The 25,373-nt window shown below is 40.5% G+C and overlaps 1 protein-coding gene across 1 annotated transcript in view; it reads right to left on the bottom strand.

Moving 5' to 3' along the window:
- The window catches only part of CFAP58 (cilia and flagella associated protein 58), a 118,467-nt gene extending 94,013 nt beyond the window's left edge, over window positions 1-24,454 (bottom strand). Inside the window, exons 1-8 of the mRNA XM_005671442.3 lie at window positions 24,269-24,454; window positions 18,012-18,293; window positions 15,530-15,678; window positions 11,844-12,000; window positions 10,499-10,693; window positions 6,951-7,088; window positions 4,559-4,718; window positions 236-318 (exon numbers count right to left, since the gene is read on the bottom strand). Coding sequence (XP_005671499.1) covers window positions 236-318; window positions 4,559-4,718; window positions 6,951-7,088; window positions 10,499-10,693; window positions 11,844-12,000; window positions 15,530-15,678; window positions 18,012-18,293; window positions 24,269-24,277 — 1,173 coding nt within the window. The 5' untranslated portion in view covers window positions 24,278-24,454. The remainder of the gene's footprint in view (window positions 1-235; window positions 319-4,558; window positions 4,719-6,950; window positions 7,089-10,498; window positions 10,694-11,843; window positions 12,001-15,529; window positions 15,679-18,011; window positions 18,294-24,268) is intronic.

The following is a 25,373-nucleotide window of genomic DNA, read 5'->3' as shown; positions in this document are numbered from 1 at the left end:
TTTGTATGATGATTCTCCAAAGTCCCTTTGTGCTCCCAGGTGATAATGTGGTCTCAAGTCACAGCCAGTGAATGGCGGAATGTGGATAGCTGCTTAGAGGAAAATTGAGCACTGTTATTAATTCTAATCTACTTCTGTTTGCCTCAGAGTTTTCTTCCCCTGCAGCCAGTTATAGGCAGATATTATAGCACTAAACAAAGACATTTATTTACCAGCGCTACTGTAACAAACTCACCTTATTCAATACGTCCCTTTCTCTCAGAAGCTCATCCATTGCTTTCTTATCAAGTTCTGCTTGTTTCTTTGAAGCCTCCACCTCTAAATTACCAGGGAGAAAAATAATAATTATTACGAAGAAAACGTTAAGGAGGAAACTGCCAAAGCCAAAACGACATAAAAACGCCTTTGTATATTTATCCGTAGCTATGAAACTACTTTTCGTCGAGTGGTACGTGATCTTCATTATAACTTGGCAAGGTAGGTCTTCCAGTCCCACTAAACAGATGGAAGCTGAGGGTCAGAGAGCCATGTGCCCAGGGTCCACAGCCAAGATGTGAGAGGACTGAGATTGGGAGTTCGGTTTCTCTGACTCCAAAAAGTCCTTGCTCTTTTTAAATATTGTTTATTATAAAGTAATTAGAAATACAGGAAGAAATTGGGAACAGGAAGAAATTGGCAACAAAAGTAAACAAAAGGGGAGTCCCCACTATAGTTCAATGGGTTAAGGATCCAGCGTTGCCACAAGCTATGGCTTACTTAAGTCACAGATGCAGCATGGATCCCAAGTTGCTATGGCTATGGCCTAGGCCAGCAGCTGCAGCTCCAATTTGATCCTGAGCCCAGGAACTTCCATATGCCACAGGTGCTGCCCTAAAAAGAAAAAAAAAAAATTAAAAAGTAATAAATAAATAAACAAAAGGGAAAAAAAATCCAATCAATCAGAATCTACATAGGATTTTGGTGTGTCTCTTTCCTGACTTTTTCCTATGCAAATATATGTGTTTATAAATATGAATATTTATATACCACATACACCAACAGGGAATCATACTACATACAGTTAACACACATAAAATAAATATCTCTCTATATTATAAATGCACATCTACATCAGAATTTTTAATGACTTCATACTTCACTGTATAAAAATGCATAATTTATTTAGTCAATTCCCATCTTAACATTTAAGTTGCTTTCTTTTATTTATTTATTTTATGCATTTAAGTTTGCAATTATGAGCAATAATTCTGTGAAAGTTCCTATTCATCTGTTCCTCTAGGAGATGAAGTCTTGGATCAAAGGTGATTTTCTTTTTAAAGATATTTCTCTCCTACTGCTGAATTTCTCTCAAAAAATTAGTGGCAATTTAAATCCACAGCCAAACCACCACTGGTATTATCAGTCTCTTTCATCTTTAACAATCTGATAGATTTTTCTAAGCCAATAGGTCCATATTTAATTTACATTTACTTGATTAGTAGTGAAGTTGACTACTTTTTCATGTTTAATGATCATTTATTTGTATTTCTGTTTTTCAAATTGCTCCACATTGGCTCTTTGCCCATTTTTCTCATGAATTATATTTTTTTGCGGATTTGTAAGAGTTCCTTAAAGATAATAAGAATACTAACTCTCTGGCAATATTTTAGTCAATTTGCCTGCATATATAGACTTTTGCTGCTTTAAAAAAAAATTGCTTTAATTTCATTAAATCTCTCCATCCTGGCTTTACTATTCCTATATTTGGTCTTGAATTTTTTTTCCCAGAAATAGTTGACTGTCATACCACCATTTTCTTAATAATCCATACTGCACACTGGTATGAAACGACAACTTTATCTTAGATGATAACTGTGGGTCTTTTTGTGGCCTTTCCAATCTTTTTTTTTTTTTTTTTTTTTTTTTTTTTGTCTTTTTGCTATTTCTTTGGGCCGCTCCCACGGCATACGGAGGTTCCCAGGCTAGGGATCTAATCGGAGCTGTAGCTGCCAGCCTACGCCAGAGCCACAGCAACGCAGGATCCGAGCCGCGTCTGTGACCTACACCACAGCTCACGGCAACGCCGGATCCTAAACCCACTGAGCAAGGGCAGGGATGGAACCCGCAACCTCATGGTTCCTAGTCGGATTCGTTAACCACTGCGCCACGACGGGAACTCCTCCAATCTTTTCCATTGATCTGTTTATTCAGGCATTCTCACTAAACTATTTGATTACTGAAGCTTTATCATACGTTTAAACACCTGGTAAGGCAAATGCTCCCTTACTCTTCCTTTCTAGAATTTTATAGCTATTGTCACATGTTCATTCTTCTGAAGGAACTCTAGAATCAGTTTTCAAGACCTAAGCAACATAACTCACTGAAATTCTTATTGGCGATATTAAATATGTAGATTAATATGGACAGATTTATACCTTTATCATATTGAGTTTTCTCATCCAAGAACTTGGTGTATCTCTCCATTTTTCAAGTCTTCCTTTATACCTCTCAATAGAATTCTATAGTGATTTTTATATATAGGTCTTACAAATATCTTGGTAACTTTATTCATAGGTATTTTATTACTTTGGTTGCTATTGTGAAAGGGGTTTTTTCCATCATATATTGTAACTGATTCTTTGTATGAAAGAAAGCTATTGATATCTATATATTTATTTTATAACCTGCCACCTTGTTGAACTCTTGCTAGTTCTGGCAATTTTTCAGTCTGTCTCCTGGATTTTGCGGTAGGAAATCATAACACAGGGAGACTCGTGCTCCTAACCATTATGTCCAATGCCACTCTTTGATAGGGCACATCAAAAGGAAGTGCTCCCTAAGAGGAAATAATAATGTTAACGATATCTATAAAATAACCAGAAAAGAGAATATGATGACTTCTTTAAACGTGATTTAAGGAAGAAGAATTGGGTTCATTGCTGAAAGGATACATTTTTTTTTTCAAAACTTAGAACTCTCGCCAGCACAAATACAGACATTTTAATATGAGAGTGTTTTTTGAAATTCCGTAAGCCAGTTACAAAACATGCTCTACTCGCCCTATTTTTTTTTTCCCACATCTGTCATTAAAGACATTAGACTATAAACTCCATGCTAGACTATAAGCAGCCTGCACATAGTATGTACTCAATTTACTGAATGAATAAATAAACGGAGAAAGTATCAATATCAGCTACAACTGTACCCTGGCAAAAGATTATCTCTTGGTGTCTTAGAAGGAAAAATACCTGCACTTCTCAAAGACTTAATGCAACGAATATTTCTACTAATCTTACCTAGAGATCTTGATTTTGCTTAACTTTCAGGGAGTCGGTGTACATGTTTATGCTTCTATGTATGTTATCTCAGTCAATGATTTACAGCTGAGGTCGATGAGGTGTTCTTGACATTTTATGGTATAGTCAGATTTCAAACCCTGATCCTCTGTCCAGAATTCAAACCCTGACCTTTTTGTCTCCAAATCTCTGAGCTATTTCTGCCACACCATATTTAACTAGTATATCCTGTTTTTAATTATTTTCTTTTTCAGAATTAGATAATATTAATCTTATTACTTTTATAAATAATAATATATCTGGAAAATGATAGATGACATTTAGTAAGCACTTACTATGTTCTAGGTACTGTCCCGAGAGCTTTCTGTACATTAGCTCATTTCATCCCCCAACTAAATGGGACAGAGGTGGAATCTGAACCCAGGCAGATTCGACTCCAGAGTTTGTATCCTTAATGATTTTTCTGTGCTATATGGCCTCCCATGGCACTTATATTTTCCATCCACAGGTCAGTGTGAGAGTTGGGTAAAACAAGGGTTTGTCATAGGGTCAAGTACTAATAGAGGAAAGGAGTCAGAAGCCATTTATTTTTTGTCTCACTGATTCTGGGTACACTGTTATCTCAAATACTGCTCATGGGGAACAGTCATTTTAATTTCCCCCATATCTTTTATGAGAAAAGAAGACTGAAGGAATTCCTGTTGTGGCTCACTGTTAACGAACCCAACTAAGGATCAATGAGGATGGACTTCTTCCATCCCTGGCCCCGTTCAGTGGGTTAAGGATCTGGCATTGCTGTGGCTGTGGCATAGGCCAGCGGCTATATCTCTGATTCAAACCCTAGCCTGGGAATTTCCATATGCCACAGGTGCAGCCCTAGAAAGCAAAAGTAAATAAATAAATGAGACTTTGTTGACTTGGCAGCAGTTTCTAAAAGAAAGAAAAAGTTTAAAAAGAAAGAAAGAAAGGAAAGAAAAGAAAACTGAAGAAAAGGTCATATAGAACCCAAACCTAAGAATACAGAGGTTAACTCCTCCATGGACAAATACTGAGCAATACTTTCAGCTCAGTACAACCTATTGAAGAGTTTTTTAAGATAAGAAAGTTCACGGTATTCAAAATGATGTCCCCTCTATATGATCTAATCACCAGTTTGAATGCTGTTTTACTGCATTCATTTGGCATGGTTTCTGTTTGGAGGCATGCAGTTGCTAAATGACATTAGTCACCCAGGAAAAGTCTAAAAACAAATAAAACAAAGCACAGAATGCTTCTTGGTTTACCTCTCTCTAATCCCAAGATCTGATTTTTTAGAGTTTCCTTGTGCTGTTCCACTTCTCCCTTTTGATCTTCAATCTGATGCAATTTCTTATGGATTTGTTCTCGGATTTTGTTGAGCTTCCCAATGTCAAGGCGCATCTGATGGACTTCTTCCTCTTTGGCCTGTAATTAGTGAGAAAGGATTAACCAGGGACACTCAGTAAATTAAGGGTCAGTGACTGGTTGATGGTAAACACAGGACCAATAAAAGGAAATTCTTTCCATGTCAGTGTAAAGTCATTCTCTGAAATTAAATCAAAACACACATTGTTTGGTTTTGAGGGAAATTGAAAAAGCCTATTCTCTGAAATAAAATATAAGCTAAAAATAATGAAAAAACTGATTAAAACTGAGGTCTTAAGGCTTCAATTCACTGAACTGTTGAATCAAACAAGAATGCTGTATCGTATGTATCATAAATGTGTGAAATTTGTATACAAATGCTGCATTGATTGGCAACATTCATAGACTCACTAAGTGATCTCTCTTCAAGGCTATTAACATGTTATAAAATTTTGAGTTTTGGGAGTTCCCATTGCGGCTCAGCAGTAATGAACCCGACTAGTATCCATGAGGACATGGGCTCATCCTTGACCTAGCTCAGTGGGTTAAGGACCCGGTGTTGCTATGAGCTGTGGTGTGGGTAGCAGATGGGGCTCAGATCCCTCGTTGCTGTGGCTGTGGTATAGGCGGGCAGCTATAGCTCCGATTGGACCCCTGGCCTAGGAACTTCCATGTGCCACAGGTGCAGTTCTAAAAAAAAGCGCAAAAAAAAATTTTTTTTAATTGAGTCTTTTGGACCCACATGACCACTGTGATACAATTACGTACATTAGAAAGAAGGTCCTCTTTCTTCAGAGTATATGAGTCTATGACTGTACATGTTGGAGGTGGACAAGGTAACACTAATAGGCAAGTCTACATGATGGCAAAAGGTATGAAGACAGTAATTCTAGCAAAGGAAAACACAGATTTTTGTCTATGTATTTCAAGTTCTATCAATTTTTAAATTCAAATTAAATTCATTTTTTTTAATTTGCCATTCTTAGAAATGGCTGAGAAAGCAACTCGTGATTCTTCTGCAAATAAAGGGTAGCAATTATCTGCAGTTCTTGACAATGAGGAGACTGCGCTTAGCCAGATATGTTATCCTCAGATCACTGCCAGAAGCAGAATCCCATAGGTTCAGGATCTGATAACAAAAATATTCCATCTTTCAAGGTGCCCCATTCGTGTTATCAAAGGAGAGAAGTAATGGCATAAGTCTTCTCACTTTAATTTCACCTTAGGGACTAATACATTATTTTGCCTTTGGTAGTTGCTTCATTTCTGCTTCAGCTTTGGAGCATTCTCATAAAGAATGGTTTTGAGTCAAATCATTCTGGACTGCTTAAATGTTCCTCGGTCTCAGATCCTACCAGATTCAAACTAGTCGCTCTATGGTCCTTTTCAATTGAAACAATAAGATGTTCTAATTCAGTAGTTCTTAATCCAGGTCCCATGGTTAGACTCCAGAAAAGCCTTGTAAATCTCTAAGACTGCACACAAACCAAATACAAGGTGTGCGAATAAGTGTGTGTGGGGGGGGGGGTTGTGTGCATGTAAATGCATGCACATGCTTTCATCAGATTCTCAAAAGTGGCTGTGATGTAAAAATTGTTAAGATTTACTACTCGAATCAATGTATTTTTCTGATTGGCCAGTAATTTTATGCCCCGTATTCTAATAAAACCAGAGGATGGCTTATGAATTGTTCAGAATTGGTGATAAACATAAAGCTGCTCTGCTAAGCATGTAGGCATACAGTATGTACCCAAGAATAAAACTGTTATCCCAACTTAATTTGCAAGCACTCTTTAATGAGGGCAGAAAGAACAGAAAAGCTGACTTGAAATTTACTTTGGACAGAAGTGAAAATCATGATTCTACAGTCCTAAGAGCAGATATCACATAGTACTAATCCATCCCCCACCCCCTCATTCCACCTTCTCCACACACGTAGCAAAATATATATAATTGGACTTCTTCGACACTCACACGTGTAAATGGTTTCTAGTTCTGAGCACCTTGTCACTTGCAAGGCTGAATTACAGAGATGAACATGAACATCTAAGCTTGCTTTGGAAAGCATTTGCATAATCACATGATCGACAATCAGGTTTGCAATGTTCTAAGAATGGTAGTTATCAAATTGTCTGCTTCCAGGCATAAAGCAATCACTGTTTACATCTGCCTCTGATGGACCAAGTCTAATACAGTTTATCCAATCAAAGGCTCCAACAGCATCGGCCAACCTTTATCAATGGGGAATGAAGGAGAGCCCAGCAGGGAACAGATATGTCACTCGGTATTTACTTTGAGCTCCAACACCTTCTGCTGATTTTCCTGGGAGAGCTGCTCACAAACCAAACTGTGCTGTTCATTCTCTTGCTGAAGTTTAGCATTTCTCATCTGAAACTGCTCCAGCTCCTTTGCAGCTCTCTCATTCAGGATCTGAAAGATGCAGAACGAGCTGGTTAAGGCATTTGAATCTGATTACAGTAGCTGCACATCCATGCAGGACCTCCCCCCCCCCCACCCGCCGCCATCCCTGCAGACCTCCTGGGACAAGCACGGCAACCACACTTTTTTTGTCTTTGCGGAAACTGCTCTTTCTCTCCAGTGAAAGCACAAATGCACTCAAATATGATGAATGTTAAATGGCTGAGGGAAATGATGCCTTCTTATGAATAACACAGAGAGCATAATTTTTTTTTCTGGGAGCCTTGGGAAGTCTTGTTCACAGGTGGTGGATAAATATTTTAATGCCTGTTTGCCATTTGGCAGGCTTCGCACACGAAACAATTGCTATAATCATTGCAAATGAGCTAGAGATTCAAACAGGCTTTTTTGGCTGTGGGGCTCACAAGATACATCTTCAGAAGCAAATCCAGCATTAATATGCCTACAACTTTTTCGTGAACAGAACCATTGACTAACACCAACATGGAGACAATTCCTCTTAAACCATCTTAAGTCAAAACCATGGAGCAGCAATGGAATGATTTCTATCTGCCTGACTTCGGCATCAGTCAGATTTTTCTATCCTGAGAAGGACATAAATATATAAAACAAAGGGTTATATTTTGGGAGGTCATTTCCATTAAGAAAATATTGGGAGATGGAGTGATATCAAAAATAAGGAATAAAATAAAGGAAAAAAGGGAAGATGGTTTCAAAGTCACTTACTCCAATAGATAACTTCCAGTCAAGAAAAGTTAAACACAGAAAGAATCCGTCCCACTTCCTATCAGTAGAAACTAAATAAAATATAGTTGGCTTTGCTTAAAATGAAACTGTTTTCCATGAGTCCTGGGTATTGATAGACAGTGCTATAGTTTTATTATGATGAGCAAAAACCCTCAAATTTCATGCTCAAAGAAGCCTAAGTTTTTTCTAGTGGATTTTGCACATTATACGTTATCTATTTGATTTCTGGCTTTATGTAACATTAATAAAGAAACTGAAAAATAAGTGCATTCTAATATCTAAATTTTTTTTGTCTTTTGTCCTTTTTTAGGGCCGCACCCGCAGCATATAGAGGTTCCCAGGCTAGGGGTCAAATCGGAGCTACAGCTGCCAGCCTACATCGGAGCCACAGCAACGCCAGATCCTAGCTGCATCTGCGACCTACACAACAGGTCACGGCAATGCCAGATCCTTAACCCACTGAGCAAGGGCAGGGATCGAACCCACAACCTCATGGTTCCTAGTCGGATTTGTTTCCGCTGCACCACGATGAGAACTCCTAATATCTAATTTTTTAAGTGGAAAAATGATGTATGGCTTGAAAAGTACTTTGGAAACTTCCTAAGAGAATATATTTTCAATAAGTGATTTTTTTCAATGGCATGAATTTGTTCTTTAAGAAATTAAAAAAGACAGACTAGCATTTGTGTTTCCTTAAACCGTTATTACAAAGGAAATGTTTTTTAAAAAGTACCATATTTAAGAAACATAAAGACTGAGTGTGGTTTCCTAACCTTGAAACTTAAAAATAAATCTGTTAAGATGGCCAACAAGCACATGAAAAGATGCTCAACATCATTAATTATTAGAGAAATGCAAATCAAAACCACAATGAGGTACCAGTTCACACCAGTCAGAATGGCTATCATCAGAAAGTCTACAAATAATAAATGATGGATTAAAAAAAAGTCCACTCACTTTCTGTTGACATCCTTTTATATGCTTAAATACTTTTAAAGAATTCCTTATTATTTTTAACAACTTATGAATGCTATAAGGTATTGGTATCATGAATATCAGATTTTCATGGAAATACAAAAAAAAAAATGCTGGCGAGGATGCAGAAGTAAGGGAACTTTCCTACACTGTTAGTGGGAATGTAAATTGGTGCAGCCACTATGGAGAACAGTATGAAGGTTCTCCAAAAAACTAAAGATAGATTTACCATATGATCCAGCAATCCCACTCTTCGGCTTATATCTGGACAAAATTAAATTCAAAAAGATACATTCACCCCTGTGTTCATAGCACAAGCTATGGAAACCACCTAAATGTCCATCAACAGATGAATGGACAAAGAAAATACATATATATGATGGAGATACACATATACAGTGGAATACTACACAGCCATAAAAAAGAATGAATAATGCCATTTGCAGCAACATGGATGGACCTAGAGATTATCACACTAAGTGAAGTAAGTCATAAAGAAAAAGACAAATATCACATGATATCACTTATACGTGGTATCTAAAATACGACACAAATGAACTTTACTAAACAAAAACAGAATCACAGATATAGAGAACAGACTTATGCTTGCCAAAGGGGAGGGAGGTGGGTGAGGGATGGATTTGGACTCTGGAGTTAGCAGCTGCAAGCTATTACATATAGAATGGGTAAACAACGAGGCCCTATTGTACAGCACAGAGACCTGTATTCAATATCCTGTGATAGACCATAACAGAAAAGAAAATTAAAAAGAATTTATATGTGTGTGTGTGCATAACTGAGTCACTTTGCTGTATAGCAGAAATTAATATAACATTGTAACTCAACAAACACTTCAATAAAAAACAAATTTAAAAAAAAATTTTTTAAATATTTCATGTTATATCCAAGGCTGGAAAGCTTAGAGCGATGAGAGAGAACGGTCTTCTGAGATCTGTCCAACAGAACTATCTGTAATGAACTTAATGTTCTCTATCTGCACTGTCCCATACAGCCCTGTATGGCTGCTGAGTACTTGAAACGGTGTTGGTGCAACTGAGGAACTGAAATTTTAGTTTTCTTTAATTTTAAATAATTTAAATATAAATGGACATATGTGGCTAGTAACTACCATATTGGAGAGTGTGGTTCTATAACTATGTGGCAACAACATAAATGAATCTCACAAACAGGATATTAGGAGAAAGACATTAGACAAAAAAAAAAAAAGTACATCCTGTATGATTTCATTTCTGTACAGTACAAAAGTAGGCAAAACTCACCTCTGCTTAGAATTCAGAAGAGAGCTGACCTTTGAGGAAGAGAGTGACTGGGAAGGGCACAAGGGGTTCTGGGGTGCATTTTCTCAGGCTGGGTATAAGTGACAAAGATGTGTTCAAGGGGAGAAACTTCATCAAGCTATATATCTGTGACTTAAACACTTTTCTGTGTGTGTATTATACATCAATAAAAGGGTAAAAAGAAATTAACTTGCTGGAGCCAGGATAGGAGGGTGGAGATGGAGGGCATTCTCTCTAGAAGAGCCATTCAAAGACCAAATGCAGGGCTACATGTTGTGTTATCAACGTCTGTAGTAAAGAGAGCTTGCTGCTTTCCAAAGAAAATCCAAAGTCATGGTCATTGTTCAGCCAGGACCCATGGTGCCGTCCCATCCAGCATACCTTCTGTTCCTTTAGCTGCTGCTCCAGCTTCTGAAGCTCTTCCTTGCTCTTTTGCATGTACTGCTGCAACGCCTTGATTTCTGTCTGCCTGGTGTCCATGTCTGTCTGAATCTGCTTAAGCTCTTTCTCTAGTTTTTCCTTCTTCCGAGTCTCCCTCGAAGCTTCATTCTGACGTTGCTGGATTTCTTGCTGGAACTACAGGAACAGAAAGGACAGAGGGAAAGAGATGAGCCCCTTGCCAGGATAGGTCTCAACCGGCCAAGTTTCTCCCTCTCTCAGATATTTCATTTCCAGGGCAGTCCCTTCATAGTAGCATGTCTCCCGTGGCAGAGTCATCTTTGAAGCCCAGCATTCAAACTTTTCAAAAGTATTCTCTATTGTTTTTCAAAGCCTTGGCACCAAATGTTTCACCCTGATGGTGGGAACAAATCCACAAAGAAAGGTATAAAATCCAGTTAAAAATGGAAGCCAAGAAGTCTAGAGAAGTCAAACATGGAAAGAACTCACCAAACTCTCCATCAACAGAAAATAAATAAAATGTAGCCGGCTACCCTAAATACGAAATTGTGGTTTCCATGAGTCCTTGATATTGCTAAACAGAGTACTATGGTTTTATCATGGATGGCCAAATTCTATGAAAGTACCTTTCTTATCGCATGCTCAAAGGAGGCCCATTTTTCTCCTGGAGCCTGCGCTTGTATACTATCTATTTGACTTCTGGTTTTATAGAAGAATGTTCAGAAGGATTCAGCTAGATGGCTTCCATACAAAATAAACTGCTTTCACCATCCCCACATGCAGGGCACACTGATCTTCTCAGGGGACACTCTCTTGGGCCAAAAATGTAAGCAGTTCCCTGCTTTGGTGACTTTCTCAGAGACTATTAAGAAGACTAACTCAGTAAAACTACTCTCACAAAAACAAACCAAAGAAACAAGCAGGGAGTTCCCGTCGTGGCTCAGTGGAAATAAATCTGACTAGCATCCATGAGGATGCAGGTTCGATCCCTAGCCTCACTCAGTGGGTTAAGGACCCAGCATTGCCATGAGTTGTGGTGTAGGTCACAGCCTTACTGTGTCTGTGGTGTAGGCCAGTGGCTACAGCTCCAATTCGACCCCTAACCTGGGAACCTCCAGATGCCATGAGTGCGGTCCTAAAAAAAAGACAAAAAAAAAAGAAAGAAAGAAAGAAAGAAAGAAAGAAGCAGAACAATCAATGGATGCTTTGTTTGGGCACCAGGGAGTAAATCTGAGAGAGGACCAAGGCAGGAAGGGAGTCTGGGGAAGGACTAAAGCTCCTTCTGGAAGTAATGTCCCTTCTTCTTGCTCTCCATGGCAGAGCAGACCTGGCTGATGGCCTGTTCTGCCTCTTCCCTGGACCGCTCTGTATCTTGCTGCTGTTCAGTGATCTGAGCTAAGGACTCTCGTAATTTCACCACTTCTGACAAGAGCTGGTCTCGCTCCTTGGTCACTTCTTCCTTGAACTTCAGCAAATCTCGGATACTGAAAAAGAAGAACATGGGAGTCAGACTATACAGCCATCCGCTCAGGGATTCTTCTTGTCATCCCCTGAGCTTGTTTTCAAGGGAAAGACCAGGTCAATGAGTAACACTGTTCAGGTGTGAAAGAGAAAAATCTTTATGTCCTGATGGGGGGAGCTAATTGTGAGTTGTTAACTCAAAAAGAGGAAGTTCCAATAATAATGTACATTGTATGACACTGTTTCTTTTTTTCTTTTTTTTCTTTTCTTTTTTTTTTTTGTGTGTGTGTATGTCTTTGTAGGGCCACACTCACGGCATATGGAAGTTCCCAGGCTAGGGGTCAAATCAGAGCTGTAGCCGCCGGCCTACACCACATCCACAGCAATGCTAGATCTGAGCCACATCTGCAACCTACACCACAGCTCATGGCAACACTGGATCCTTAACCCACTGAGGGAGGCCAAGGATCGAACTTGCGTCCTCATGGATACTAGTTGGATTCATAATCACCAAGGCACGATGGGAACTCCCTGTTTCTTATTTTTAAGCAATACAGTCCATGTTTGTGTGTTAGTGTGTGTTTGTGTGTCTGTGTGTGTGTGCATACACATGCGCATGCACGCTATAGGCATTTTTATAGAAGTCCAGAAAGTCAGACACCAAATTGACAACTGGTTATCTCTAAGAAGTGGAACTTACGGTGGGAGAGTTGGTGAGGATGTTTATTTTTACTCATTTTCCACATCTCTGTAGTATTTGAATTTGTTACAACAAAATGATAGTGCTATTATCAACTCTTGTAATTAACCCTAAGGAGATGTCAATTTAGAAAATTATTTGTTTAATATATCCATTAGATATCACATCTCTAAAGTCTAAAATGAAATATAAATGTAGACAAACACTACACATTGTCAGTTTTTGTTTGTTTGTTTGTTTTTTACCCATTCACCCATGGAGATTTGCTTCTCCCAAAGGGACGCAACCAGATAAAATGTCCCCAGGAACAAAATTTGGAAAATTATTCATCGCGATGCAGTTTTTGAAAGGTAGGATGTAACTTGGTGGATTTGAAGTTTTTGGAGGGTATGTGATAACATTCGTTGATTTGAATTGTAAACTAGTTACCTCAGCATTTCAAAAGCCAATATATATGATTTGGCATGACTTTCTGCAGAATTAGCATTTTGAAAGTAGAAAAACTATGTCTGATATGAGCTGTGCAGCAGAATTTGTCTAGAGCAAGGCAGCTACTTGAGAGATGAGAAAGCAGAGAACTTGCATTTGGGACACTTCAGCTGACAGTCATCCAATGACTGTTAGAAACACAGTAAGTGGACAATATTTACTGATCAACAGCTTTGATATAACTGTTTAATAAAAAATCTTCAAAACCGCATTCAAACTCTTCTTCAGAAAGGAGACCTTGGAGTTCCCGTCGTGGCTCAGTGGTTAACGAATCTGACTAGGAACCATGATGTTGAGGGTTCAATCCCTGGCCTTGCTCAGTGGGTTAAGGATCCTGCATTGCCGTGAGCTGTGGTGTAGGTCACAGATGCGGCTCAGATCCTGCGTTGCTGTGGCTCTGGTGTAGGCTGGCAGCTACAGCTCTGATTGGACCCCTAGTCTGGGAACCTCTATATGCTGCAGGAGCGGCCCTAGAAAAAGGCAAAAAAAAAAAGAAGAAAGAAAGAAAGGAGACCTTGAATTCTAAGGTTCCTGTGAAGAAAGACAGCTAAACGCACTATCGAAGATACAGTTCTGGGCTGTATGGTTTCTTCAGTTCTCCTCCTCATCATGTTCCTATTTCCATAAAAGTCCCCTCTAACCAAATCAGTTCCCTCTCAGCTGCTCTGATTGTGCATGACCTCTTTAATAAGAAAATAGAGTCTATTATAATGAACACTGCATCTTGGGTGTGTTTTAACTATTCCCTCCCCCAATACCTGCATTTAGAACTATCTATCAACATTGGATAAATGCATCTAGAAAGCATAAGCAACCTAGATAGCAGTTGGATACAGTTAAAAATGCCTAAGGAAGTGTATACTCATCCCTGACTCACTAATTAATGCAAGGTTTTGCATGCCCTGCCCAGTGATAGATCCCTAGAGGGAAGTAAAAATAGATTGTTTCCTTCAAGGAGTTCACAGCCTTATGGGCAGAGAAGCACAATTAATTTCAGTACAATGTGATCGGTGCTGTACTTGAGGTAGGTGTTGGTTCCATAGAAAGAGGGACCACTATGGTTCTTCAACTTGGCCATTGAGTCCAGACTGGGGAGGAGATTGGAACAAAGATGTTGCTAGTGATACGCTTAATATGGTGTTTGATATGGATGTTGAAAGATGCATAGTTGTTTACTGAGTGGAGAAGAGAAAAAAAAAAGGATGCCTGACATAGAAAACAGCATATCGATGGACAGATCCTCTGGACAGAAAATCAATAAGGCAACAGAGATCCTAAATGACACAATGGAAAATTTAGACTTGATACTTTCAGGACATGACATTCAAAAAAATCAGAATATGCATTCTTTTCAAATGCACATGAAAACAGCATATCCAAAGGCATGGGGGTGTGAGTAAGCATGGTGTTGCTGGATGTGACTCTAGCAAGGCTGACTGGGGCCAATCTGTGGAAAGCTCTGTTCAAGCCTTTGAACTTTATCCTTTAGAAATGGGTAGCTGTCCAAGGTGTTTATGCTTGAGATAGAAGCATATAGGTACATGTTTTAGAAGTACATATCTGGTATGGAAGATGGTAAAGAGGCGAGATGTCTCCTGGAAAGCTGGGAGAACTGTTAGGAGCCTACCGCTAAATCTAGCAGAGAAGGGGGGCTCAAACCAAACAGAAGTGCTGGCGACAGGGAGGAGGGGAGTGATGCTTCAAAGACTGAGTCAACAAGGTAATCTTAAGGGATGAAGGGGTAGCAGGAGTGAAGAGCAGCTCTGTTTTCGGGCCTAGAACCTAGGGAGATAGGAAGGATGGTGACGAGACTAATCATGGCAGCTGGACTGGGTGGGGGTGGCGGTGGGGGGAGAGGATGAGAACCTGGGTAGAAAATCAGCCAGTTCCATTCCACACAAAAGTCTAAGAGATAAACTTAAGATCTTTACTCATTTTGAAACCATAACACTGCTTCTGTAGAACCAAAAGTGTGCAATAACCACAAATTAGAAATTCTTGGGTATAGAGAAAGGGAATATTAAAAAGAAAAAAAAAACACAGGAATCCCCTGGTGGCGCAGTGGGTTAAGGATCTGGCATTGACACTGCCACGGCACGTGCTGCTGCTGCTGCTGCTGCTGCAGCATGGGTTCAGTCCTTGGCCAGGGAACTTCCACATGCCAAGGGCACAGCCAAAATAAAATTAAATTAAGAAAAAGAAAAAACAGCAGTAAATAGAAAACTCTCTTGAGAACCCAACAAAGGAGAGTCTGGTATTCACAAAGAATGTTTAAGATGGTACTGCAAGCCCCAGGCTGTCTGTTAAAGAAAGAGGCTTCTGCAAAAGTATGTTCAATACACTTCACGAAGGTTATGACCTACTTGCTATCCTGGTCCATGGACAGTCCAGACCCTTGCTCGACCAGTTTGGTTAGGTTCACTATTTCCTCTTTCAGGGCAAGAATTGTCTCCTTCGCCTTCTGCTCTTTGTCATAGGCTGAATCCACCATCTTCCAGGCTTTTTCAATTTCCTAGATGGGCCATGGGATATCAATGAGAAAACAAAACTAGGTTTCTAATGCAAGACAGACTGAACAAAGAGAATAATAAAACAGCTACAATATACAAGTTATTTATGAGGAAAGATGATCACATATTACACACTATTAAATATATACAGACTTATTGCATTAAACGAGCTAGTAAGTACTGAAGAGCAGTTTTAAGGAGGGGTACTGGAAAAGGATTTGCCTAGATAAATGTGGCTTATAGCCACATACTGCAAGGGCCACTATAACTAGTAGGATTATTTCTAATAAAGATGTTGAGCTAGGTTTACAAAATCTAAAATTAAAGCTATGTGCAGATGATTTATAGGAGGGAAAAAAAAAAAAGCTTTATTACAGAAGGAACAGCCTTGGATTCAAGTCCTAATCTGAAGCTCTTGATAGATTCCATATGTAATACATATTTTGCCCTCAGGCCCTAAGTGAGCTCCTGAATGGCAGTGTGAACTTTAGAGCCATCCGTAGCAATGAGGTCTTCACTGTCACCCAATTGTACACAACAGCCTTGGTAATTCCCATTTCCAAAAACCCAAGCCCAAGACGTCTCACTAAATGCTTAAAGAGGAAAAGCAAAACTATTCTGAATGCAATGTGAAATATTAACATAAACACTTAAAAGTGAATTATAGCCATTCAAGTAAAAGGATGAAGGACAGTAAACATTGCGACAGCCTTGAGTTTTGCCCTGCTACTTAATTTTCTCGCAAAATTTCATCAAGGGGAATATGAGTCCTTTTATACAGGTATGAATCGATATGCTTAGGATAAAAACATTCTACTTATATGTTGACGAGGAATAAAATGAGTGGAAGAGAGTATTTAATTTAATACATTCATGCCATTAAGAGAGAGAGAGAAAGAGGGGGGGGGGAGGGCAACGGGAGGCGTTGATCCTTGGGTAAATACAGAACATAGTGACTCAAAAGAAAATATCAGTTTATGGTATATGTTTTTCCATAGCAACCACATGTACTATTTCTGGCAAAGCAAATGAAGGCTATTAAAACAAAAATAAGATTATATGAAGTTTTGTCCAAAGCAACTTTATCAATTAGATTGTAATTAATTCATGACTTCCATTTCCAGTTTTCAATTTACAATAAAAAGTGGGGGAGTTTTCTCATCATAAAATAAATGAAAGCCTTCTTATATTGGTACTTCTGCAAGGAGAAGAAGAGGCAATAGAGAGAAACAATAGAGAAAAAATGACAATAGAGAGAAAATTACCCTAAAAAAAAGTGGTTCCTGGGGAAACATCGAGGGGAGGGATAAATTAGGAGGTTGGGATGAACATATACACACTATTATATATAAAGCAGATAAGTAACAAGGATCTACTGTATAGCATAGAGAAATCTACTCAATACTGTGTAATAACCTATATGGGAAAAGACTCTGAAAAGGAATAGAGATGTATATGTGTAACTGATTCACTTTGCTACACGCCTGAAACTAACATAACATAGTAAGTTAACTGGTACTCCAATACTTTTTAAGTGGTTCCTAAAAAAACAGGCAAGTCACATTTTGCACTAGTCTTGGAAATTCATTTAAATTGGGGTATGTTTAACTGCATGATATCAAGGGAATTATCTAAAAATTTCGTAAATTATTTCTGAACACTACGGTTTCAATTATAAATTAAAATATCTTAGCCTCTTAGCACCCTGCAATCTACAAGGCATGTTTGTGTTTTACCTTCAAAATAATGCAACACACTTGAGGATGAAAAGATAAAGTATAAAACAAAGTCTCACTCTCTCAGTATCCACCCCCCACCCCCAGACGGAATCCCTGTTCTCCCATTGCAAGGAACTGGATGATAGGCAAGAGCAAAGGGGCTATAAAAGGAAAGATCCTGAAAATTACCACATGGAAATTCTCAAGGTAATCTCTTCTAAAACAGAAAAGGTAGAACTATGAAAATATCTCTAGCAAGCTATCATCCTGAGATATTTAACCATTTCTCTTGCATCAAACAAGACATACTGAGATTCCTAATACCACACTTACATATGGCTGATTCTTTTTGCTAACCTAGTATTTCTTAGAAACCAAGCCAGTTAGATTTTACACTATTTTCTGCATAGTGAAACTCACTCAAGCCAATTATTTGCTTTGAAAATGAACATCATTCCCTGGGCTTAATGAATATATGAATCATGTAAATTTTTACTTAATAACTCTTTTACTACCAGCCAGGAGCTGCCAGTAAGTATCATGAAAGGATGATGTTTTCGGTACAGGCTGCACTAATGGCAGCTCACCATCAGTTCCATTTCTAGCAAATCACTGACCTTCTTCAGGGATGCGATGGTGGTCTGGTCGTCCTGAGAGAGCTTCAGGGCAGTGGCGACCTTCGCCGAATTAACCACAATCTCCGCATTCAGCTCTCTGCACTTGGCCATCAGACGCTTTTCATTGTCATAAGACTTTTTCATGACCGCGTGAAGCTTCTCATATTCAATCCTAAATCTCTCCAAACTTTTGTCTCCTGAAAGTTCATTGAGAACCTCCTGAAAATCTCTTTCGATTTCTTCATACGCAGTTTCCTCCAGCACTAGTTTTTCACTCTTTTCCTGTTCAGAAGGGCAAAGATGGGCATGAAGATTGCAATATTTACCCCATCACTACTCGGGAATGACTGTTATTATGTGTGAATAAAAGACTTTCATACAAGCAAAATAAAAGCCACTGACAAGAGGACAATTTAAGATTATATGATGGGAAGCCTCCTTGCTCCTCTCCTGATGCCGATATATATGTATATATTGGCATTAGTATAATATTTCCTACCACATAGTGTTAAGGGTTAGATTAAATGGGATATTTTATGGCAAACACTTAGCCAAGTGCCTGGCAAATAGTAGATATTCAATAAATTTTCAATTATGTTAAGATTATTCCTAGCCTGCTTCTTACTGCCCCCAGGACGGCAGAGGGAAGCCATGGCTTGCTGAGGTCAGACATAAGGAGATCTTGCTATAGACACCATGAAATCACACTTACTCACTGTTAAAGCCATCCAGAATATAGAATATTCTCCTTAAAAATATGCCATGGCTTCCCTTAAAAAATTAACCTATGGAATTTCCACTGTGGTGCAACAGGATCAGCGGCATCTCTGGAGCCCTAGAACACAGCTTCAATCCCCAGCCCAGCACAGTGAGTTAAGGATCTGGCATTGCCACAGCTGCAGCATAGGCCACAACTGTGGCTCAGATCTAATCCCTGGCCTGGGAAATCCATATGCTGTGGGGCAGTCAAAAAAAAAAAAAAAGGAGTTCCCATAGTGGCTCAGCAGAAACGAATCTGACTAGCATCCGTGAGGATGAAGGTTTGAACCCTGGCCTCACTCAGTGGGTTAAGGATCCAGTCTTGCCATGAGCTATGGTATAGGTCCCAGGTGCAGCTTGGATCCTGCATTGCTGTGGCTGTGGTATAGGCCAGCGGCTACAGCTCCAATTCAACCCCTATCCTGGGAACCTCCATATGCCATGGGTGCAGCTCTAAAAAAAAAAAAAAGAGAGAGAGAGAGAAACTAACCTAGTTCATCTTCATAAGAATACTGAAATGCCCCCTGGGCAATGGTCATGGGCCTTCTCCACATTTGCTTTCCATGATTCGCTGGGAAGCAAATTATTTAAAAATATCAGCCCAGATGTAGAGATGTAACTCAAGCAAGTCTGACATGACTAAGATGAGAACCCAGGACTTAGTTATATAAGAATTCTTATTTGTCAAATGTTATGGGTTGAATTGTGTTCCCCTGAAAGTTATGTTGAAGTCCTAATGCCCAGGAACTGTGCATGTGACCTTATTTGGAAACAGAGTCATTGAACATACAATTAGTTAAGCTGAGGTCGTACTGGAGTAGAGTGGGTCCTAACACCTTATGATTGGTGTCCTTATAAAAAGGGGGGAAATTTTGTAACTGTGTGGCAATGGATAATAAAGAAACTTATTGCAGTAACCATTTTGAAATGTATATATATATTAAATCATTATGCTGCACACCTAAAACTAATACAATGTTGTATGTCAATTATATCTCAATTTAAAAGGAGGTGGAATTTAGACAAAGATTCACACACACACACACACACATACACACATGAGAACACTATGTGATAGATGGAAGTAGAGATTAGACTGATACAGCTGCAAGCCAAGGAACGCTAAGGATTTCTGGCTACCACCAAAAGCTAGGAAGTGACAAGGAAGGATTTTACTCAGTCTCCAAGGGAGCATGGCTCTGCCAAAATCTTGATTTCAGACTTCTAGCCTCCAGAATCGTGAAACAATAAATTTCTGCTGTTTTAAGTCACCCAGTTTGTGGTACTGTTACAGATGCCCCAGCCAATTAATACACCTACTCTTCACTACCTTCAGCACAATATTACAAAAGAATGCATGTGATTAATATATTTATTCAGCAAATATTGGTTGAACATCTGTTGCATTGAGTTGGAAAGATGGCGCCTGTAGGAGATAACAAGGTAAGGAATAAACAGCCTTCCCATAAGAAAATATGTATTAAGAGCTGATGGAGTACATATGCAAATAATGGAAGTATAGAATTTGACACCTGCCACAGAACACATTCAAAGTTCTACAAGAACCTACAGGAAGACAAAATTACTCCCAGCAGCAAAAATTAAAGCAAATTTCATAAAGGAAGTGGCATTTGAGCAAGCATAAAAGGGAAACTGGAGTTATGACAGGTAGATGTGAAGAGGAGGATATTTCTGACCCACGGCAAAGCTTGACCAAAGGCTCAGGGCCAAGCAAGTATCCAGAATTTGAGAATGGTTAAGAAGCTCAAGTTAGCTAAAGTATAAGAAGTATGACAGGGAGAAGAAAGGAAGCTAGATAGGGAGTTAGGGACAGACTGGAGGCCTTGAATGGTATTCTAAGAAATATGGAGTGGGAGTTCCCGTCGTGGCTCAGTGGCTAACGAATCCAACTAAGGAACCATGAGGTTGTGGGTTCGATCCCTGCCCTTGCTCGGTGGGTTAACGATCCGGCGTTGCCATGAGCTGTAGTGTAGGTCCCAGACATGGCTCAGATCCCAAGTTGCTGTGGCTCTGGCAAAGGCCAGTGGCTACAGCTCCGATTAGACCCCTAGCCTGGGAACTTCCATATGCCGTGGGTATGGCCCTAGAAAAGGCAAAAAGACAAAAAAAAAAAAGAAAAGAAAAAAGAAATATGGAGTGGATTATTCTGTAAGCCATAGGGAACTGCTTAGATTTTTGAGCAAAGAACTGATAAGGTTTGGAAGGTTTCATTTAATGTTTGCAATATTACGCTTTGATATTCTATACAAAAAGGGCTTTAACAAAAAAAAGGGGGGGAAGGGGAGTTCCCTTGTTGTACAGCAGGTTAGGGATCTGGCATTGTCACTGCAGCAGCTTGGGTTGCTGCTGGGGCTTGTTGAATCCCTGGACCAGGAACTTCCATATTCCACAGGTTAGCTAAAACAAAAAACAAACAAACAAAAAAGATTTAACGCAGAGGTTCACAGGCTAGGGGTTGAATCAGAGCTACGGCTGCTCCAACAGCCACAGCAACATGAGATCTGAGCCATGTCTGAGACCTACACCACAGCTCATGGCAACACCAGATCCTTAACCTACTGAGGGAGGCCAGGGGTTGAACCTGCATCCTTGTGGATGCTAGTCAGACTCATTTCCACTGAGCCACAACAGGAACTCCCTCAATAAGTCTACTTCTTACCTATCACTTTGCCTTTCACTGAATTCCTTCTGGGATGAGACATAAAGAATCTGAACTTACAGGGGAGTTCCCATTGTGGCTCAGTGGTTAATGAACCCGACTAGTATCCATGAGGATGCAGGTTTGATCCCTGGCCTTGCTCAGTGGGTCGGGGATCTGGTGTTGCCATAAGCTGACGCAGCTCGGATCTGGCGTTGCTGTGGCTGTGGCTGTGGCCGGCAGCTGTAGCTCCAGTTGGACCCCTAGCCTGGGAACCTCCATATGCCATGGAAAAAAAAGAACCTGAACTTCAGTTCTGAAGAACTAAGTCCTGAGACCAGAACTAAAACCTGGAACAAATGGAAGGTGTTAACTACTTTTGAAGCATTCTTCATTCCAGAGAGAGGGTTTTCGCAGTTAGCCTATCTGTGATTAATATATTTATTCAGCAAATATTGATTGAACATCTGTTGCATTGAGTTGGAATGATGGAGTTAGCCTATCAGACCCCCTGACACCAGATGATCTCAAGATTGAAGGAAGGCAGGCCCTGCACACATCCTGACCCTTATGAGCAGCCCTGCTCCTCGACTATAAGACTTACCTCCCACCCCCCAGGTTGGGACACACGGTTTTGAGGGCATTAGCCCACTGTGGCCCCCTTTGCCTGGCAAAGTAGTAAAGTTATCCTTTCCTACCCCACCCACCCCCTCAAAAAAAAAGAAAGAAACTGAAACAATCTCTAATTCCAATAGCAAAGTAAAATTCAAGTTCACCCTGAAGATTCAGGGTAAGTAGTCTAGTTTACTTTCTGCTTTGACAAACCTGCCTTGTCCAACATGGAGAAAGTCTACACATTTCTGGCTTTCAAAACCACTTGTACTGAGGGATAAATCAGGACCTTGGGATTAACATATACACACTACTATATATAAAATAGGTAACCAATAAGGACATAATGTATAACACAGGGAACTATACTCAATTTTTATAAAAATCTATAAGGGAAAAGAATCAGAAAAAATACATATGTATGTATAACTGAATCACTTAGCAGTACACTTGAAACTAACACAACATTGTAAATGAACTATATGTCAATTAAAAAAAAACACTTGTACTATTGATTACACTTCTGAAGATGACATGCAAGCAAAACGGAGTCCACATCTTAAAAACAGATGTACAGTCACAAGCATATCTATATAACATTTTGTGTAACAACATCAACACTAATATTAAACTCAACAGAGGTTTTCTTCCTGACAAAAAAGCAGACTATTGCAAAGGGCACAATATAGCAATTCCACAAAGGAGGAAAAATCCTATTAAGGACTGGTGCTGCTGCTCTGTGCTTTCCCCTTGTTGACGCTAAACATGAACACACACAAACATTTATCATGGCAATGTTCTCGGTTCCATCCCTGTAAATGGTATTAACGTCAACATTTGATCACTAGCTTAATGATTTATTTGCAGGAAAGGTTTTCCCTGTACACCTGGCACTTGGCACAAGAATGGACAAATATTAAAAAAAAAAAAGAAAACTTTTAAAGAAACTTTTATGAACAAAAGAAATTTGTTCATATTGTCATTTAAAAATATATCACTATAGGAGTTCCCATTGTGGATCAGTGGGTTCCAAACCCGACTAGTATCCATGAGGATGCACTCAGTGGGTTAGGGATCCCGAGTTGCCATGAGCTGAGGTGTAGGGCCACAGATGCATCTCCCATCCAGCATGGCTGTGGGATAGGCTGGCAGCTATAGCTCCATTTGACCCCTAGCCTGGGAACTTCCATATGCTGCACCTGCAGCCCTAAAAAAAAAAAAGGAACTGCAATAGAGGTGGGTGCATGATGGTGGTGAGAGAAGCTGGGACCAGGACTGGCTTCATGGGCGTGTGAACTATGCAGTTGCACAGGGCCCCTTGTCCCGAGGTGCCCCATCCTTAGTTTAATGCTCTGCTGAAATTCTTAATAAATCTAACAAGAAGCTCTGCATTTTCATCTTTCACTGAGCCGCACAAACTACGAAGCTGATCCTGGTTAGGACTGACTATGTGATGGGTGAGTGGGGGAAGGGCTCTGAGGGAGCAATGAAGGATTTGGGTTAGGGTCATAGTGGATCAGGACTGTGGCTGGAAGATGACAACAGGGACCTTGCAAGGGCTCAGGACAGCCCATGGGTCATTAAAGGGTTGCAGAAATTAACCCCTCATCAGTGAGGCTGAAGATGGGCTGTGCTACAAAATGAGGGAGTAAATGGAGGGTTTAAAGATATCAAAATAATGGTCAGTGACAACACAGGGCAGTGGTGACCGGTTGAAGAGCTTAATGAAGATGTGTCACAGCAGGTGGTCAGATGATAGGGAATTGTGGTGTGACAGGTGGACAAGGGTCGGTAAACAGGGGTGACATTGCATATTTATGAAGCCTTCTTCCAGGTCCTCCCAGTCAGCAAGACATCAGTGTTTCTGTGTTTATCTCTCCTGTAGATAACGGCTCAAAACCTAGGGGTGGGGCCTTTCTTGTGTGAGTCTGGGAACTTACTGATTTCCTACTGTGCTTAGCAGAGCACCAGTTAAATAGGGTGGGGTGGGGGTGTCCACCCAATGGAAGGAGAGGCAAAAGATAATGGGGCCGGAGCCTAAGGGCACGGGGGCCGGGGGCCGGGGGTGCGGGGGGTGAAGCTGCAGGTTGAGATAGGGTGTTGACTGGGGGAATACTGGAAATCAGTGAATGTGACAGAAGGTAAGTCTACAGTAGAAGAGATACGACGGGACTGGGAGGGGTTGAGTGAGCAAGGGAGGACAGAGAGAGGGGCACCGACTTCTGACCTCGGCCATCCTGACGGGCTCTGCGGGTGGCCTCAGAGGCTGCGGTGGAGGTCTCGGAAACTGGGCGGGAGTCTGAGGAATGGGCTATGCACCGCCCCCAGCATCTAAAACAGCGCCAAGTTACTTGTTTCCCCCCAAAAGGGGGCGAAACCCTGCGCGCGGCGCGTCCTCCGGTCTCCTGGCAACCGCCACGCCCTGTGCCGGCGCCGGAGGACGTTCGAAAGAGGTGGAGCCTCCGAGGCCTGCTCCAGGGCGGTGTTTCCCAGAGTCGTATGCAAATATTCTGAATGGGGCGGAAGCACGAAGATGAAGGGCGGTGCCTCTTGGGGACTGGGAAGAGTCCCAAGCTGTGCGCTGAAGATAGAAACATCTTAGAAAGAAGAGGCGCTGGGCAAGACCTGGGAGCTGTCAGTGGAGAACCGGGGACTAATACGTAGAAGACGGTCTGTAATCAGAGGGCTCTGAATTAGGAAAGACCGTCAGTCACACTCTGCCCTCTGTCATATTGGTGACCTGGTCAGGGGAACAAGAAATAATCTAGAGTCAATTCTAACCCTTATGACTATAGCTACTATACGCAGGACGCGGGGGGGGGGGGGCACTAAGGCAGAGAAAACACAGACCTTGCCCCCAAAGGGTTTAGTCACTAGTGGTGAGGAAGATAGGGAGCAGAGGAAGAGGCAGTCTGGAAAAACGTGTGTGAAGCCATGTCGTGAATATCTGCCTGGTATCTGAGACTCCTTTCTTCTCCCTCTCCTCTCTTTCACTATCTCCCTCCTCTTCCACCCCTTTTAGATTCCAAGTGCAAGGTTGGAGTTCTCTGAAACGTGCAAGATTCCTCTCTTTTTTTTTTCCCCCTTTATCCATCCCCATCCCTACTCCCACCTCATCCTCAGCCTCCATAGGAAGTCATGCTACAGTGCTTGGATATATATTTTCGAAAAATGTATAGTATTTTCATTAGTGCATTTTTTTAATTGTAATAATGGTATTGGACTTTAGGGATCATCTTATTTTCTACTGTTTTCACTCACCATTCTTTTTAAGGCTTTATCCCTGTTGCACTTGGTGGTGCAATCCCCAGTTCATTGCTTCTGGTAGCTAC

Source organism: Sus scrofa, chromosome 14 (genome assembly GCF_000003025.6).
Source record: "Sus scrofa isolate TJ Tabasco breed Duroc chromosome 14, Sscrofa11.1, whole genome shotgun sequence".
Taxonomy (NCBI): Eukaryota; Metazoa; Chordata; class Mammalia; order Artiodactyla; family Suidae; genus Sus; species Sus scrofa.
This window is presented reverse-complemented; position numbering and strand designations above follow the sequence as displayed.